The 20106-nt window shown below is 37.5% G+C and overlaps 1 protein-coding gene across 4 annotated transcripts; it reads left to right on the plus strand.

The window, feature by feature from the left end:
• Positions 1-532: 532 nt before the first annotated feature.
• Positions 533-19613, plus strand: arhgap42a (Rho GTPase activating protein 42a). Of its 4 annotated transcripts, XM_056731613.1 has the most exons (25): positions 534-877; positions 2194-2289; positions 3725-3786; positions 9160-9231; positions 11694-11795; positions 11906-12016; positions 12216-12320; positions 12426-12555; positions 12758-12858; positions 12950-13059; positions 13559-13618; positions 14088-14166; positions 14835-14874; positions 15093-15155; positions 15452-15526; positions 15655-15739; positions 15827-15885; positions 15972-16077; positions 16211-16370; positions 16484-16652; positions 16898-17287; positions 17383-17539; positions 17805-17867; positions 18097-18176; positions 18336-19613. In XM_056731613.1, exons 1-25 carry the CDS (start codon positions 724-726, stop codon positions 18422-18424), a joined length of 2718 nt encoding a protein of 905 aa, XP_056587591.1. In that variant the 5' UTR covers positions 534-723; the 3' UTR covers positions 18425-19613. The 4 variants fall into 4 exon arrangements, with proteins under 4 accessions (XP_056587593.1, XP_056587591.1, XP_056587594.1 ...); XM_056731615.1 differs by lacking the exon at positions 17805-17867 and having other exon boundaries at positions 533-877; XM_056731614.1 differs by lacking the exon at positions 13559-13618 and having other exon boundaries at positions 535-877.
• The last annotated feature ends 493 nt before the right edge of the window (positions 19614-20106 follow it).

Genomic DNA, 20106 nt, shown 5'->3' on the forward strand with positions numbered 1-20106 from the left:
TCAACTAATTTAATAAACGAACACGAGTTTATCTTTAAATAATAAACTCTGAGCTGAGAGAAATGAAGTTGCCACAGTTTCATAGACCACATCGATACATGTTAGCACTGTTTCAGAATCACTTCCGGTTTCACTTTTCGGTTTTAAATCTCACATGTATAATTAAAATAAGATTTTTTTTTACCTCGGTTATAAATGTTATGTGGTTGCATTTTGTTTAAACGATTGTGTTGACAGCGTTGACCGAATTTAGAAGATTTAATCGATATACGGTAATTTCATTAACGTTAATTGGTTTTAATGGTCTGTGTGGGTGGGATGATATCATGGCAGATGACAACCAACAGAACACCATGGAATATATAAGCCCTAAAACCACATCAAACTATATTTGTTATTATATAATGATAAATGACTTATGACTCATTGTGAAGAGATTGGTATTGTACCTCCCAAATACAACCACCCCCACATGCATGATCTCTTCCCGGAGGTGTGCTGTGCTGAGATCAGACCAGCAGGAGTCACCGCTACACCAGTTAACGTAACACATTCATACAATGCTCCGTAGTTGAGCAGGGGAACAAGATGCCGGAAGTGGGGTTTGGGGATGCGGAGCGTCGGGACTGGTAACGGTGGAAGTTCACGCTATTTAGTCATCTACCGTTTCTGAGGACTAAGGTTGCCGCCGATCGTCAGGTCTCATTCATTTGCGCTTTTACAATGGGGCTTCCTGCGCTGGAGTTCAGCGACTCTTTTCTGGACAGCCCGGACTTCAGAGAGCGACTTAAATGCCACGAGATTGAGTTGGACCGCACGAATAAGTTCATAAAGGAACTGATCAAAGATGGCAACATGCTGATCAATGCGCTAAAAAGTGAGTCACGTGTCGTGTTTTTCTTTTTATCAGTGTAGCGCACGAGTTGTTGGAGTTGTAAACGCCCCCGTTTGATTGGTATGAAGTCAATAGAGTAAATACGATTATTTGTTAAAAATTAGCTTTATTTTTTTGCATTTTCAGGAAGGCTGTGTTATATCTTTAACTGAAAGACAATTTAATGTAATATAGTAAGAGAATATTTGCTTCTTTTAATGTGTTTAATTGAATGGTTATTTTCATGGAAACTCGTTTAATGGTCATTGTGGGTCTCTGCTGGTGATGTGTGGGGCTTTACCTTATAAACACGTTGTGTGTTGGATTTTTGTGCTTTTAATGATAAACATTTGATTTATCATTGTAGCTATTTATCTACTTAATAAGTAATTATTATTTCATTTCATAGGATTTGTTTAAAAGTTCAGGGTTAGGTTAATGTGTGCACCGAAGTCTTGAGATCAGTGCAATGGATTCGACTCAGTGGAATGTAGTTTAATTGCTTCAGTGTTCAATGTAAGGAAGAGACCGGTGTCAAAGTAGTAGCTGACCTTTTGACCAGTCAAATACCATCAGTGGTGTGCTAGATATTTATCTCATGAAGGTATAGGCTCTTTGTTTAAACCTTAAAATATCCCCAATTTCTCTGTGAGCTAAAAGCACTGCACGTTTCAATGAAACCATTGTGATGAGTTTGTCTTTGTATGCCTCTGCTGAACACATTGTTTTACATTTTTACCACTGCTGTTATCATGGTTCAAGATGCGAGCGTGTACAGGGCTTGGGCATCATAAAATGTTTATTCTGCTGCGATCTGATATCTGGAAGCTTACAAGACATGTTTCCCGTCCCTTCAGTAACTTGGCTTCTGCTGCCTGTAACTTAGCGGTATTTGCATTTCTTTATTTTCATGTATCTGTACACCAGACCTGAACTTTAAGGAGGAAAGGTTGGGTTCAGTCAGTCAACAGTGACTATTTGCAGTTATTTTGAACAATAATCTCTTTCTCAACTTCCTTCTCACATAATAGTCTGCACAGCAGACAGTTTATTCAGGGTTTGTGATAAACAAAAGGCAGTGAATGTCTTGTTGTGGAGACCTAAATCTCGCTTTTCAATTTGACAACAGTTTCATGTGAAGTAACTTCCTTCTTATTGTTCAAAACAAATGACCAGTTGTGTAACATTTTACCTTATAACCCAAGGCAATTATAAAACCAGGTGTGATAAAAATGTCCCGTTATATAAGTGATGAATGCGTTTAAAAAAGTTAAAGTGCTGTTCTTTATCACATGAAAACTATGCTGTCATTTCAACAGATCTTTCTGAAGCTGTACAGAAGTTTTCCCAGTCTCTTCAAGATTTCCAGTTTGAGTGTATTGGAGATGCAGAGACAGATGATGAGATTAACATCGGTAAGTGTTCAACAGTCCACAACAGCCGTTTAAAGTATACCAACTGATCAAGATGCACATTTAATACGTTCCCAAAAAGGACCTTTCTAACTCTCCTTGGCGCAAAGCTCTAGCAATGTGATGGTTAAGGGTTTGATTCTGAGGGAATGCATAAACTGACAGAAGTATAAATCCCTTTTTTAGCTAGTTACCACAATTGTGTCAAACAGAACAGCAACTCTTTATCAGACTGAGATAATTGCTGCCTGGCATTTAAAAAGTCATGAACCCAAACAATAATGTGTAAAAATATAATCGGTGCGTTTTAGTCAGTCCTTGACTTTTAACACGGGTCATAATAATGTTTGATATTTAGACTGTTATACTTGTTACTTGATAGTCGCTTCTTTTTCGGCTGATGAATTATTCTTGCACGTTTTGAATGCAGCCTTGAGTGTAGATTATTTTTACAGACCTATATGCATATCTCAACAGGATGACTATTGTTTCACGCATGTGTGGCATTGCCATTTATGTGCATCTCTGTCGATCTCTGAGTCTCCTGCCGTGCATCAAAGCAGCTGAGATTTGTTTTGCTTTAACATGAATTGCAAATGGCTGTGGGTCTGTGTATCTGGAAGCCTGTGCTCTTTAAAGAAAGTACTGTAGTTGAAAGTAGTTCTTATCTCAGTTCCTAATTGGATGTCTGGGGGAGTTCAGATCCCACGAGAATGACAGGGGGCTGTGAAGTGGGACCCTTTCTAATCGCAGAACAGAAAAATGCTGCATATTCCTGGGACAGGAAGTGATGTGGCCAGAGCATTTGTTAAAAAAACAGCAGCGAAGCGCAGGCTCATAATTGCGTGACATCATGTACATCATGTACATGACATCATGTACTTTAATCATTATTACATAATATAAACATTGGTGTGTTTTAGACACAGTTTCCCATAGAAAGTATCTAGAGTTTTGTTATCTACATACTAAATATATTTATAAATAAACATATGTATTTTAAATCCCTTCTCGTGGGTAGGGTTTAACACACATCTGGATTATATTTCAGCAAACATTAAAACAAGAAACTGGCATTAATAATCGTACATTCTCACCAATGGCATGAATCACTGTAAAATACGGCATTCTGCTTACAGTACGAAATTATTAATCATTTGGTCAATCGTCATTCTTTTTCACATGAGGGGCTCAAGCAGGAAACGTGTTTCACATTTCTTCTTTTTAAACATGTGGTCTGCTGTTTCTTGAATACCCCTTTGTGCATCGATCACCTGTGGGTGGCCGCTGTATTTTTTCTACACCCCTAATGCTGCGTTCAGGTTCTTTGTATTTCCTCTATTCTGGGGGTTCAGAGGGCAAAATCAGATGTGCTGATAGAGTCATTACAGATGCAGTTGATGGACGCATGACTGGAATTTTTTCTCTCTTATCACAGCCCAATCCTTCAAGGAATTCTCCCAGCTGCTGAACACGGTGGAGGAGGAAAGACGACGACTTGTAAGTTTCTCAAATTGGCTTCTTTTTAATATCGCTGCAGTGCCAGTGAGTCCAAGCGTGATGTGGTTTACCTTTAATGTGCCACAAAAGAAGTAAATAAGTGGTTTGCTTACTTTTTACTAGTTTGTTTCTTTATTGCTCCTTTTATGTGGTATTGTTGACACATGCGTCAACACACCAAGCACACTTTTACGCTAGTGTAGTTGTCTTATAAGCACGCTCTACTTAGAGTCAGCATGACCTCAGCGTGAGTTATTGCAGTTTAGTGTGAGCATTATTAGAAACAGGCCGTTTTAACAGTAAGACGCTACAGGAAACTCCAAATATCAGCAAATGTCAATGGAATTTTGATTTTGTTATACTTTTTCTCCATGACGTCTCTTACGGATGTGCTTCTAACATTATCCATCAAGTACCACAGCCAAGCATCCCAGTGCCAGCCGACGCAGCTGCAGATTTAAGGGCACTTTAAGTTTGTTGCCCCGAAATATTGCTGGCGCTCACTGCTGCTGCAGCTGGTAAATCATTAGTCATAGTACAGCAGTGAAAGAGCTCATCCAGCAAACAATGCTGCCTTGTGCTTCAGTGGTGACCCTGCCCACATGTGAATAAACACAGAGCTTTGTTTGGGATTCATGAGGCACTTTTCCATCAAGTCCCCATTCAACCCAGTGGTGTGGTTTTACTGTCACAAATTCACAATCTTTTTCTACCTATCGTGTCAACGGTCAAAGTCTGCGTTATTGTCAATTCTACCACATGTACATGCATATAGAAGATTGAAATTGCGCTACTCTCAGACCCGATGTGCATCAACACAGTATAAAAATAACACCGTATAAAATCCACAGTATAAAAAAAAAATAGATACAGGTAAATACAGATTATTATATTTATGTAAAATATAATTTAGCAGGGATATTTAAAAAAGAAAAGAAAAGGATGAAATATGCAACAGGGCAGATGTAAGGTAGTGAAAAGAGCTTATTAGTCTGTTTAAAGTGACACAAAATAAAGTTTGAAAAAATATTTTTGTCATTTAATGGCTGTGGTCAGTTGTGTTTGATATTGTGCACGCTGTCAGAGGATTGCCTGAATGTTGTTGCTTTCAGGACAGACATTTGTGTCATCGTGTATCATCAATTCATATTTTGTAAAACAAAGCAACATTTGGCCAGATGTAAACTTGGTCTAAAATGCACAAATACATTCAAAGTTATAAAATTGAATTGGTGTGACTGTAACACAACAGTTTTAATGGTAACAAAGACTTTTTAATTGTGTCTGCTGGGCTTGCATCTGGTTTTCTAATATTAAGGCTGAGGTCAAACCTGAGGCTATTTACACATGACACATTGTCATGTTGGCTCATGCCTTCTGATTTCTTTTCCAGACTGTAGATTACATTATTTCTCAGCAAGAGACCTGAGTCATCGATACGTACCACACAATTGTTGCATCATTCTTGCTAAACAAGAAATTTTCTCATGCGTCTTAATATATCAAGTAAAATATTAACTTATAACTTTTATAATTATATGTAAACTTAGGTTTCAGAAAGTGACTCGATAAATTCTGTTAGCTTTTGTCACACTAGTTATGTTGTCTTGCTATGAAACATTTAATCCTGATTGATTATATTACCGAAGTTATATCACGCTTTGAACTGGGCGATTTTACAGTTATGGATGTGACATTTTCAGTCAAAACTTGAAATGTAAATGCACAGAGAATGTATTTTATTTTCAATACATTAAACCATTTGTTTATGTTTTACTAACCCCCTGATGATAGTGTCCAGACATCAGTAAGAAATCAGTATATACACAAGTTTTCTATTATAAAAGAGAGAAACATTCACATGTAATAGATGTGACACAAACGAACAAATGTTTTTGACAGACAATATACTTTGTAGTATTTTTGTGAATTAAAATGTGCTAACCAGAAGCAGTAATACCCAACAAATGGAGAAGGGATGGGTCTTCATAGAAGATTAAATAGTTACAATTTAAATCACGGGCCCATTTATGAAGAATATGGAATGTTATGGAGGTGACAGTTCACCTTGCTATGCAAAACTATGCCTTAAATATTTATACAACCAAATATTGATGTCTGACTATTACTGTGGTTAAAACGTGACCATCTTAAGGTTGACATTTGCATAGAAATATCTCATTCGAATATCTCATCTCATATCTCACTGACCTGAAAGTTTAGCTAAATTTAGCTTTGTTTTTTTATTTTTTTGTTTCTTCTTGTTAGTCGTCCTGTTAACTTCCTACTCACTGTGTAAATAATCAATTTATAGTTAATAAAGTTTATCTACCCATACTTAAACCTATCCAAATCATATTTCTGAAGGGCTTAAATGACGACACAAGGATATTCATTCTGTTGAAGTTACAAACTAACATGTTAAAGGAATGTCCCTGGACGTTCATTACATATGAAATGCGTCAAAACTCAGAAAAAAATCAATTCAGACAAGAGGAAATGAAATATGTTGCTTTTGTGTGAAAAAGAGCCGCTCCAGCAGCGCTGCCGGAGTCCAGCCGCGTCCCGACTGAAGCTTCAGTGTTGTGTATTGTTCTGTGAAGAGAGGGTCAGTGGAGCTGTGTGAACGGCCTCAAGGGAAGAATTACCCAGAAGCCTCCTACAGTTTCTTCCTGCAGATCGTAGCCGCGTTACGCTTTAGTCTCGCCCGCTCCTGCGCCGGGCCCCTCAGGATGACAAACACCTCAGCTGAGCTGAGAAAGTCCCGTGGGCCTTTTCATTCATAGACATACAATAACGTGAGCCAAGAGGTGAAAAAACTCCTAGTAAATGCTTTGCCCTCCCTCAGGGGTGCTGCTGGGAAGTTCTCGGCATTACTGGAGCGCAGTGGTCAGACAGTCAGGTTGAGAGTGTGAATCATTAAGTAAACACAAATTTAGTGTTTAATTGAACGTCTGCCATTGTGTGCGGCTAGATTAGTGAGCTGACTCATATTCGCTTTAATCTTAGGCACGCTGCCAGGATGCTCTTCTTTAAGTGGGAGGCATTTCCCACATGATGAATGTGGCTGATGTAAGAATTGAGTTTCCTCTCTGGCTAAAAAGAGCCATGGGAAGTTTTGATGTTGTAAGAGGAACGGGTTCGTCTGAGCCCTCGACACTCTGCTGTATGTGCTGAAAGGTCCTTTGCTTCAATGAGCTGAGCGTTTGTTGTTGGCCTCAGTTCAGTTGTGTAGAAATGTGCATCCCGTCTGTGCAGTTACCAGAAGCCTGTCATGTATGTTAGTAGAACAAAAACATTCAGAAAGTATTTTCATGCAGTAGTCAAACATGATATGCTTATTCCTCACAATGAACATATCAATATTTATTTAAGTAAAGCTTCCGAATGACAACGTGAGGGCGTTCTTGTAGCTCGGTTCAGTTGCTGGAGCATTGCTTTTAATTCCAAGATAACGCACAAAAAAGAATGTATAGCTTGAATGTCGCTTTGAAGTTTACATTTGTGGATTCGGCAAACTCTTTTGTTCAAAACAGATGCATTGTTGTTGCAGAAATCATTAACGATAAAAGGAATGCTAAATTATTAAGACCTCAAAGGAATAGTTCAGACATATATAATTGACTTTATCATGCTATTACTGTTTTGCCACAAGACACCCAAGAACCAATGAGATTTGTTGTTATCAACACGCTGCTATATTTAAACTTTGGGGCGTTAAAATAAATACACAATGTATCCATTGCTATAAAAAGCTCAAAATATTCATTATTTTCTCTTTTGAATGTATCATTTTGCTTTGAAATACCATTTGAATCCATTTGAGACTATTTTTAAAGCCATTTGAGTCAATTGGATCATTTTAATGGTGGGTGTATAAGAAGAGTTCATTTGCAAACAGTGATAACCCTGTTTATAAATCAAATCATGGTTTTTATTGTGCATTTAAAGTAATACCTAGAAGAATATTTTTAGATGGCAAAGAATTTTTGAAGAATGTTGGTTACCAATACTAGCACCCATTGACTTGAAACCACTGAGACGTTTATATTTTCAAAAAAAAATTGTAGCGGAGGAAGAGTCATATAATTGTTTTAAATGACATGAGGGTGAATAAATGATGACAGAATTTAAGTTTTTGATGAACTATCCCCTAGAACTACAGACAACTGAGAGGAGAGACTAAATATCTATGCTAGCCCTAGGGACAGACTCCACTGTGCAAGTTGTTATTGATATCTTTACTCTTACATCTGGACCTTATCGGAGTCACTGTACATTTCTATTATTTGTAACACAAAATCCATTATTGTGGATGTGGGTGGAACTTGGAAGCAATCTGTGGAGATGGAAGGTCATAGCTGCTGCTGGCTGAGCATAGGCAAGCATGTGGAACGTATTTGGACCAATTCTCCAGCGAGACAAGAAGCCCCGTGTGCTGTTCCTGGGAAAGTGTATAAAAGGAGCTAGTTTATGTAATTGTATGTTTTTCCAATTTTAGTGCCTACATGAAAATGGTACTAATTATAGCATCGTTCTTTTACAGTAAATAAAAGTAATTCGCTTGGAAACTTGCCATGCTCGGTTTGCCTGCTGTAAGCTTTTGAAAGAAATGGACTGTAATTTCAATCAGCACCTACAGTACATTGAGCTGTGCGGATTTTATCACTACAGACTGTGAAATTCTCATGCATTTATATGCAAATAAAGCTTTTATGGTAGAGAATAAAGACTCAGTATAATGAGAGTCTATTTTAGACCCTCTTAAAGGAATAGTTCACCTTATAAAGGAAAATTCTGTCATTATTTACTCACCCAGTTGTCAATTTTTGACTTTCTTTCTTTCACAGAACACAAAAGAAGATATTTTGAAGAATGTTGTTAACTGTACCTATTCACTTGCATTGTTTTGTGTCCATACTATAGAAGTGAATAGGGGCCAGTATTATTCAGTTACCGACTTTCTTAATATCTTCTTTTGTGTCCTGTGGAAGAAAGAAATTCATACAGGTTTGTAACAAGAGGGTGAGTAAATGATGATAGAATATCTTTATCATTTTAACGTAAATCTAAAATTGTACACAAAATGTTTAATTCTGTCATAATTTTTTCACCCTTACGTCATTTAACACCTCTATGTGACTCTCTTATAAGAAATGTGTCAGTTTTGTGTCAGTTCAATGGAAGTCAATCGGGGCCAGTGTTGTTTGGTTACCAACATTCTTCAAATATCTATAAAACTAAACTAATAAGACTAATCTGATTAAAATATTGTTTATTTTGTTATGTTTTATTTTAAAGCATTTTTTTAACGATTCATTGTGATTGGTTTATTTATGACATTTAATGGTTGTTTCGTTACTTTATTTATAGATACAAAATGCTGATGATGTCTTGATCACACCTTTGGAGAAATTTCGCAAGGAGCAGATCGGAGCAGCCAAAGTAAGTTCCTATACCCCATTGTTAGTTAATGTTCTGCGTATTACCTATACAGCGACGTTATTCTATACAGTCAATATAGGTCCGCAGTAAAGCTCAGCAGGAAGCATGTAAATTGCAAACATGTGTTGAGGAACAGTTAAATTATAGCCAGATACAGTAATGACACATTGACCAACGTGCAAGTTCTGCCTTAAATGCTGGAGGGCATGTTTATAAGCAGACTTTAGTTAAAGGTTACTCTTTCTGGGAGATTAGGCTCTTACTGATGATCTGTGAATGTGACCCCTCCAGTCGTATTAGTAGAACCGAAGCATATCCTGTTGAGCTCACAGCTCAAAGATTCAAAGCCAAACACGCTTGATGCCTTATTTGGACTTTTTGGATGAAAGCTCCGCAGCTAAAGCTGCAGTAGAACTCTTTCAACTTCGACATTTGGACGTGATGGAGGCCAGAGGGAATGACAATCCTCTTGTGAAAGCGAGCACATATTCAAAGCAAAAATCTGTCACACACACATAGACATACACATAGAAACTCTCAAGGACTCTTTCACTTGCTACATCCAAACACTGCAAAACAATGTCGTAATCAGTATTTTGTCTGGTTTTTCCAGGAACAATGTCTAAACATCCTCAGAGCATGATAAATGTTCTTGGGAGGCAAAACTACTTTTTTTTACCCTATGTCAAATAATAAAAATCTTTTAGGTAAATTTATGCTTAAGAAAAATAGAATCTGGTAACACTTTACAAGTAGTTCACTGTTAAATTAAGATCTCACGATAAATCACCACATGCCATTCAAGCTGTCTGTGTGTTTATTTCTTCAGTCGAAAACAAATTAAGGCTTTTCAGGAAAGGTTTTCAGGGTTCTTATCCATATAATGCATTTAAACAGGGGTCCAAATATCAGTTTCATTGCAGTTTCAAAAGGCTCTACACAACACCAGCCGTTGAATAAGGGTGTTGTGTGACGAAACGATTGGTCGTTTTCCAAGAAAACGAAAAAATTATATACTTTTTAAACATAGATATTTGGCTTGCCTCCATGGAGTGCTCCATGTCTATATTTATGCACTCTCGTGTTGTTTTAAATCTCATGTTCTCAAACATGACACACAAGGTATTTTACTGGTAAAACATTTCAAGTGAATATGTTTCTATGATCGCACAATAATAATTGTCTTGGACCTATGAAATCCCACTACGTCTTTTTGCAAATCTCTTAAACCAGAAGCTGCACATTCCTAGAGAGCGTGATGTCATTGCTAGCCAGCAGATGCGCCTAGAAACTGGACTAAGCGTGTCAAAAATGAGATTCCTTTCTGGGTTTTTTTGTTTTGCAAGTCGACAGTCTGTGGTTCAGACGGAGTGTCCATAAGTGGGTCATGGGAAAGGTTCTGCTGATGTCGAACAGGAAAAACAAGCAGCTTCAATTTAAACAGGATTCTCTTGCATTCTTAAGAAAGAGATTCTCAGTGTTGGAGGTCTACAGTCCATGAGCTCTCTGTCCAACGTATATAGGTGGTGTCATCGCAGACACAGGAAGTGGGGGGGGGGGGGCTTGTCTAGAGTAAACATCTTTACTCTGCCTCATTTAGAAACATATGATCTTTCCAATAAATGGAAATACCTGGAGTGCTTGTTTTTTTATTTGTGGTTACATGGGTGCCCAGAATCATCAGCTGATATCATGATGATGCTGATAGTGCCTGATCCATTTTGTACACGCTACACAGGTGTGTTTTAGTCCTGTTTTACTAAACTGCTGGGTTGCATTTGTTATAGAGTTTTATCGTGATAGATTTTATTGTTTTTTAAAAGGATTACATATTTAGATACTTTTATGATTTATGAGTCACTTTGGTCATTAAATTTGTCACTTTCTTTCTATGAATCTACTAAATTCAGCATTTTAATCAAAACTGTTTAAAAATGCTTTTTTAATAAAGGAAAATGGAAAGATCCAAAGAAATATCTTGAAATTCATATTTTCGATGCTTTGACGCAGTTTTCACACATTGAGTGGCCCCTCCCCCTGTTGATATAGCCAATAGTTTAGTTTAGTTTACCTCAGCCTGGAATGTGTAGTGCAGAATGATGTCATAAAAATCGTTGATCCATATTGCAGCTGAAAGTTTTGAATACTTGTGATTTTGTGGAGCACACTACACTTTAACCTATTCATAATAAAAGCTCAAAAACTTGCATTTTGATTTCTAGTTGACGTTAAAGTGTGAGTTACAGGAATAAGTTAAAATGTCAGTCTGCCATCTACTGGTTAACTTCTTGGATTCATTCTGAAAATAAACTAAATAAAACTACACTGTTTTTTTAGGCTGTAACATTGTGCTTGTTTTCAAATATGTTATTTTATGTAACATCTTATCACCGCAGAAAACTTTTATCACAGTAATTACTGTACAGGAAATTCCATCTCATATCACCTTTTTTTTCTTGAAGGAAGGAAAGAAGAAATTTGACAAGGAGACGGAAAAGTATTACACAGTTTTGGAGAAGCACTTAAGTCTTTCTTCCAGGAAGAAAGAGCCTCTTTTGCAGGAGGTAACTCGAACGCTGAATTATTCCACACAGTAAACAAAGTGTCTTTGATCTGAGTCAAACTTCTCACCCTAACCTTTAATGAACACCTTGGTTATAAATGACTTTTACAGGCAGACGCCCAGATAAATAAGGAAAGACAGGTCTTTTATGACGCATCTCTGGAATATGTCTTCAAAATCCAAGAAGTGCAAGAGAGGAAAAAATTTGAATTTGTGGAGCCGGTAAGAAAAACCTGTTTCGATTTCTCAAAACAGTACTATGAATCCAACTGCTTAGGAATATGGAAAATATGAAACCTCTGTTTACCAAGAGAAAATCACACAAATACTGTAGCTTAGGAAGTAGTTCAACATCACATGTACATGTTTTTACACCACAAAAGCTTGAAACTGTGGTGACTTTCAACCTTTTCTCTCCCAGCTTCTGGCATTCCTCCAGGGTTTGTTTACCTTCTACCATGAGGGCTATGAGCTGGCGCATGAGTTTGAGCCGTACAAGCAACAATTACAGTTCAACCTACAAAACGTAAGAAACTTTACATTACAAAATTACTTTTAGTGCTGCACCAAAGGGTCCATCGTGAATGTTGTTCTAGACCAAATTAACTTTTCTTTTGATATTCTATTAAAGACAAGGAATAACTTTGAGAGCACAAGACAGGAAGTGGAAAATTTGATGAGAAGGATAAGGTCTGCAGAGCAGGACATTAAAGCTCCTGGACAGTGGACCATGGAGGGCTTTCTCTACGTGCAGGAGAAGAGTGAGTTTCTTTGTGGACACTCATGCTGCTCCTCATAAGCTTGTGTCAATGATTTTTCATATTATATCATTTCATTAGAAAAGCAGAGAGACAGCATTCAATATATAGTTTAACAGTTATGCAGAAATATTTACATGCATGCTACTTTTGATCACCTCTTAAAAACCAAAATGCACCGTTGATCACGTGCTTTCTGTTGAAGGACCCTTGGGGTGCACATGGAGTCGACATTACTGCACATATGAGAAAGGGACCAAAATGTTTACAATGAGCAACTCCGAATTCAAGTCTGGAGGCAAACAGGTACAAAACAGCATTCAATATTTTGTAACTGAAATGTTTTATTGCTTGTTTTATATAGTGTTGTAAGACATGTTTTGTCTTGCATTAATAGAATGGACTAGTCTTGAGCCCCCCTGAGATGTTTAAGCTAAAGTCCTGCATCAGACGGAGGACAGATTCTATTGACAAGCGCTTCTGCTTTGATGTCGAGGTGGTGGAAAGGTGTGTATTTATTTTGGGCATAAGACATACAGTAATACAATAGTACAGCTCTTGTTTTCTCTTCGCTAAAGGCTGGAATACGATACACAAATTTTAAAATCTGAACAGAATAAAGTAAAAATAAAAAAACACACTACGCGATAAAATCTGCAGACTGAAAATCTGAGCAAAAGTCTTGTAGTGTATGCCAGCCTTTAGGCTTTGGTATAAAAACAAGGGCCTGAGATGGCCATTTTTTTGTTACTCTGTCAACATTTTCACTGGTTTAACGGGAACAAAATCATATATTATTTATACCTACATTACTGATTTTTCCAATTTATTGATACAAATAGCATATACATTTTACATCATTTTACCTCTGTAACATATTTAAAACAGTAGAATTTAACAATAGTGTTACAAACATTTGATGTTATGTTGTACGTGTGGCTCTTTCTGTGTCATTTTCAATCTTTCCTTCCTTCCCTCCATCTTTTTCTGTTCTTTCTAACTGAAGAAGTGACCCCTGTGAAGGGATTCTGTTCAGTTATCTTCAATGTTTCTATAAAACTCATCGGTACGTGGGCCTTCATCGTCAACTGTTGGAGTGCTCTAACAATAGCATCACTTTATAAGTAATGTACTTTTTGTCTGAAATGCTGCTTTTTAATACTGGTCATGCTGCTTACAAAGATATATTTTTCTCTTTTGCTACACTGCAGCGTATGGATTTGATGTGAAGGTACTTGTAATACATTGCATACGAAAGGTGCTTAGAGCAATTTAAACAAAATCCTGAATATAACAAGATCTAACAAGTAATAACCGATTGTATCATCAATGCAAATGCTGATGTGACTCAGTCCTTTGTGCAAAACAAGCAGAGCTTTATGCTTTAAAGGTTTCTCCTGTATATAACGATATAACTGATGGTTATAAAAATATGTCTAAAGCAAGTTGTTGTATGTCTTCAGCTGGCCTTTCATCCAGGGCTCCAGATAATTTGAAACTAAAACCACATTAAAGGTGTCTTATCTGCTCAACAGGCATGGCATCATAACCCTGCAGGCTCTTTCTGAATCCAACAGAAGACTCTGGATGGAGGCCATGGATGGAAAAGAACCAGTAAGAACAGTAATCTGCTCTTCAATCCTCAGCCGTACTCTGATCCTATTTTGATATTTTCAGTATATCTCAGTTCATAGTCCAATGATGTTCCGCAGACTGATAAGATACCACATTTACCAAAACGTACAGGTGTCTGGGTTTTCCCCTTCACATGTGTAAATTAACAGCTAATATCAGGTAATTTACCGAATTAAACATTACCTGCATCCATTTCAAAGCAAAGACGTGTGTTTTTGAAACTCATTAATGTTGGAGCAGACATATTACACCGCTTTGATCTTATTCCCAATAAAGAACTATAAAGTGGTTTTCTTTTTTAAACTATGAGGTGACTTCTTTTCTTTCTTTAGAGAAATAGTTGTTGTTAAAGAAGCTCTGAGGTCTGATGGAAGACAGTAATGTATACATGAGCAGGAAACAGATGACAGCTGAGAATTTACACTTTTTAAACGACTGGCCTCAGTAGTCATTTACAGATTGTGTGTTGTATGTAAACATCATGGTTAGATCATGTACGTTATATAGTGACTATTTTTTATTTTATATATACAGCACAATTGTTTATCTTCATGAAGAACTGCGGATTTGTATTTATTTATAATACAATTGCAATATATTATACTGTATGAATGTAAATGATTTATAAACAACCTAATTTCCTCTAGATTTACACTCTTCCTGCACTTCTGAGCAAGAAAGAGGAAAGTAAGTTCATCTCTCCCATCATTTATTCTTTTGTCATATACAGTATGACGAATAGTTCAGCCGGGCACAGTATTCCGGGCTGTTTGTGAAGCTGGCATACGATCCAATGTAAACCTTGAAACTGAAATTGTAACCCCATGCAAAATAATTCACAAGACTAAAATCGCCCATCTTCATTGGCCTCACATTTGAGAAGCATGAACCTTCTGTGTCCACAGCGTTCCTGAATGAAGCTGGCTTTAATTTTGCAAGAAAGTGTGTAGAGCTGGTTGAAGCAAGAGGTGAGACTTATCCTTAAGCTTGTGTATGACGAAATTGCTGTCATTACCGTCGTTTGACTTTCTTCTGAAAAATGTCCAAGCAAATTTTCAATTGCTTAAAGAAATGTTATACTTTTTATTTATCTTTTAAATGACTGTCATGGTTGAAATATGTATTTAACTTATTAGAGTAAAAAAGAGCCCAGTATATGAGTAACTTTTAAACCACCTGACACAATATTTTTATTGTGTATCTTTGTTTTGTTTGCATTAAATTGCTTTTAATAAGAAAATGACCTGTTCCCTTCCACGTCTAGGCATTAACACAATGGGACTGTACAGAATAGGTGGAGTTAATTCCAAAGTCCAACGACTCATGACTTCAGTGTTTGGTATAGAAATCTTTCCCCAATAACATCATCTTACACTTGTAAAACGAATACACATAGAACACACATAACGGAGCTTTCCAATGCTGTTATAGTGAGCATTTTAACACGAGTTCATTTCTCCCACGTAGCTGCCAAAGCTCCAACAGATATGGACCTTGACCCAGACACCTGGGATAACAAGACCATCACCAGTGGTCTAAAGAATTACCTCAGGTTTATAAATACCCTTAAAATAAGTTTAACTTTAAACAGTACATCAAGGCATACCACAGAAGAAACGTGACATTTTATTCCCCGCAGGTGCTTGGCAGAACCTCTCATGACTTATAGATACCACAAAGACTTCATCATGGCTGTCAGTGAGTAACTTAGTTTTCTCTTCTTATTACGCATGTTTGGGATGACAGATGATGTTTTTTATATCGTTTTTTTGTTTGTTTTTTAGAGTCTGATGATCAGAACTACAGGGTCTGTGCCGTCCACGCTCTCGTCCACAAACTGCCTGAAAAGAATAAAGAAATGCTGGATATTCTGATCAAACATCTACATGTGTAAGTCCCCCTGACTTGAAAACTTGAATAGAAAAAGAGTTGCGTGTCTCGAACGTTTGTTTGCAAATATACTTTGGATCCAGCATGGTGTAGGTCGAAGAAGTCTGAATGGTGTTTTTTCTGTGTTTTGTAGGGTCTCCACACACAGCCAAAAGAATCTGATGACCGTATCTAACTTAGGTGTGATTTTTGGCCCAACACTCATGAGGTCACAGGAAGAGACGGTGGCAGCCATGATGAACATCAAGTTTCAGAATATTGTAGTAGAGATTCTTATAGAAAATTATGACAAGGTGAGCGTCTTTCTTCGGTTAGTCGAGAGATTCATCTTTGCTGTACTCTCCTGTGTTTTCATATAGCCATTGTAGAAGTTGATTAAAATTCTCTTATTAACATTTGGTCTTAGGTATTTCACCAAGCTCCAGACCCCAACATCCCCCTGCCACAGCCTCAGTCTCACTCTCATTCTCAGTCTCGCACCAGCGCCCGGCGCAGCAAAGCCATCTGTCTGTCCACAGGGTCCCGCAAGTCTAGAGGCCTGTATCCCCCCGCTCTGTGTCTGGCTGATGCTGATAGTGAGTGACCTTTCTACTCTTGAGCTTATTTATGTTCACCTGAGATAGCTTTATCTATGGTTATACTATCACACCATCTTATTCTTTAATGTCACTATTAGACCGATAGTAAACTACGCAGTGTCTAAAAGTCACTGTCATCCAACTCCTAAAAAAAAGTTTTGAGTATTCATATTAACATTTCTACACAATTTACTAGGCTACAATTCTGACTTAAAGCATCTTCCTGTGTCTGTTCCCATCAGGTGATACGTTCAGCAGCAGTCCCAGCAGCACTCCGATGGGCAGTATGGAGTCTCTCTCATCACATTCTTCAGAGCAGAACAGTTGCTCCAAGACGGGCTCCCCCACGCGCGCCAAACACAAACCATCAGGGAGTCTGTGCTGGACCACCCCCTCCTCCAACGGGCCGAAACGCTCCGCCTACACCACCAGCCCTGATTCCAGCTCTAAAGAGGACGCCAACAAGACTGACGGAGAATGGGAAGAGGCGCTGAGTACAAGCCCGGGGGATCGAGGATCTCCAATATCAGAGCTCCTTCAGAGGCCCTTAGGGGAGCAACTGGAGGGTCATGGAGAAGTAAGACGCAGCCTCTCCACCGCTTCTTCTCTCACTTCCCTCCACATCTCTGAGGGTAAGAATGTCGATATCATGTTTGTTCTTGGTGGATTCCCCTCATGTTTCATGATACTGTTCATGTTTATGATACGGTCTTGTGGTGATGCTCAGGTTTCAGGAGCTGTCACGGTTCCATTCAGAGTCTTGTGTCACGTGGTCACAGGGACAGTCTCAAGTCTCTCCATCTGCCGGATCTTCCTCTTAAAGAAAACTTGAGATGCAGAGCTGACTCCTCTGCCAGCAATGGCTACCAGAGACCTGGATCTGTGTAAGCAAAAAGTTTTTAAAATTCAGAAATGAACAGCGTAGAAGGTATAGAGCTGATCTCCAGGTCGGTTTGACTGGTTATTCTAGTGCCAAACTTCCTCATAACCAATCATCTTATTGTTAGTCTAACAATGAAAAACTAACAATGATGGTCTAATTCTACAATGACTCACTGGCATAGCCAAGTATTTCATTTCAAAGCTTATCGTTTAACCTTAAAGCTTAACCTCATTCAATATCTTAACATAACCTGCTTGTTATTTCAGCGTGGCCTTTAGAGCAGCCATCTTTGAGAGTCCTGTGATTTCTCAGCCCCCAACTTTGGGAAGGTAGTGAGCCAGACAGAGTCTGAAGTTTATTCTTACTAATATCATGTTTTCATTTGTTATAATTATTGCTTGCATCCTTTTGCTCTAACGTTACTGAACAATATGTTTTCAATGCTAAGAGCAGCCGCATGTGTCTCTTTTAAAAGGATGAATGTGTGGTTGATGGTATCATTAATACAACCCTGTTTGCTAATTTTTTGGTCTCTCACCCCCTCTGGTGTTTTAACAGAGACGCAAAGGCCTTGTATTCCTGTAAAGCGGAGCACAGTCACGAGCTCAGCTTTCCACAGGGGGCGCTGTTCTCCAAAGGTTACCATACTTTCCATTTAAAACTGTAACACATTTTTTTTTTGCAAGTTGAAATGAATATGCATGTACGTAATGGTGAAGGTCAAACATTAAAGTGGACTAAAAATAGACTTTTGACAAATAGTAATTTGGATGTTTATTTGTGTTTTGATATTGCAGTATATCCATCAGTGGAACCCGGTTGGCTTCAAGCGACCTATGAAGGCAAAACTGGACTCATACCGGAAAATTACGTGGCGTTCCTCTGATTCTTCTGAAAAAGGCAAAAGCCTAGTCCATGGTATCCATGGTGTTTGATTTTGACCAAAAAGGGAACGTTTATTAACGCCTTACTGTATGTAAATAGTTTTATTGCATAGCATTATAACCAATCCAATAACTATTCTACATGGTAATGTTTATTCAGGATGTAGACATGCTTCCAGGTACATGCGGTTGACTGTGTTAACATACATTCCTGTATTTATAATTGCCAAACTGCTTATGGGCTGTGATATTGTGAAAACAAACTAATTCACATGATGAGATTTCTCATAACACATTGACAGTGTTGCGGTACGGTTCAGAAGGTTAGTGAAGATACATGTACAGTAATATAGAGGGAGAATTACACCAGCATCACATGAATACAAATATCTTGTTTAGCCATATAACCACATTAAGTATCTTGCTAGAATATAAAAGTATCCCAGCAATGAGATACATGCAAATGTTTCTAAGAACATTAATGTAAATGAAAAGTACATTTCAAGAGCACTCTTGTAGGAGACCGTATTGCCCAGTATTTGACAGTATGTTTTAATGAACACAAATGATAAAGCATGCAATAGGACCACAGTACTATTACAATTAAAACTGTGGCTTGGTCTTTTAGGTGAAATCATTTCCTCAATGGGTTGACACCCATTGTAATTTTCAAGTTTCAAGTGCAATTTCCAAACCTAAATACTAGAAACGTGGTACCTCAAGGATTTTCAGATCATTTCATATAATATGTCTAAATGACTTTAGGAGCCAAAAGAGGTTTCCTTTTCTTCAAACTTATTTAATTATACTAATATACTTTGTCAGTTTTGTGGCTATTGGTGAAACAATGCTACATAACAAGTGTGCCTTAGACGATTTAGTTAATACTGAATGTATTTCTTAAGTGTAATAGAGTGTTTTTAATAAGTACAATCAACAAATGACGAAAATACTGACAGTGTTAAGTTGTGTGTAGCTGAATACATGTGTTTTGTTTAGTTGTTCTGTAGCAAAAATGCTGTTGTTCAAGTAATGGTTCTACTGTGTTTTACTTTACACTGGTTTAGCATTTCTGTATGTTTTAATGGAGTAAAGCATTTACGTTATACAGATTATAACAGCTAGTAACATAACACACAAAGTAATTTAATGTTTGCCTGATTATTTTCTCATAAAGTATTTCAAAAAGTATTAAGGTGTTTTGTGAATTATTTGATGTATCGAATAAATATTATGAAGTCCTTAAACATGTAACAGTCAGTTAGCAGTCTGACATAAAAATTTCAACGTAAAGTTCCCCAATGTATAAAAATTATGATTATGATTTCATCTACCCACTCCGTGACATCATGTACTAAATGTGAAAGATGTTCGAGAGAACGTTGGACAGTACCTCTGACATCATTTGAAAGAACTTTGACCATAATATCCCCTAAAAAAGTCCAGGAAGACAATTTATTCCCCAACACAGTTATTTTCAGGACGGGCCTACATATTTACGTCTTTATAATGAGGCCTTTGCCTGTGACTAAAGTAAACGGATACCTATTTTTACTTTAGCTACTACTATTTGTTAAATATCTTCTCATTGTTATTTCTTTGAATAGGTTCCACGCAGGTAAGAAGTGAAGAGAAGTGAATTCATTTGAAAGTTTCCATGAACGTCAGTTTGAAATGGACATAG

The sequence above is a fragment of the Triplophysa dalaica genome, chromosome 19 (assembly GCF_015846415.1).
Source record: "Triplophysa dalaica isolate WHDGS20190420 chromosome 19, ASM1584641v1, whole genome shotgun sequence".
Taxonomy (NCBI): domain Eukaryota; kingdom Metazoa; phylum Chordata; class Actinopteri; order Cypriniformes; family Nemacheilidae; genus Triplophysa; species Triplophysa dalaica.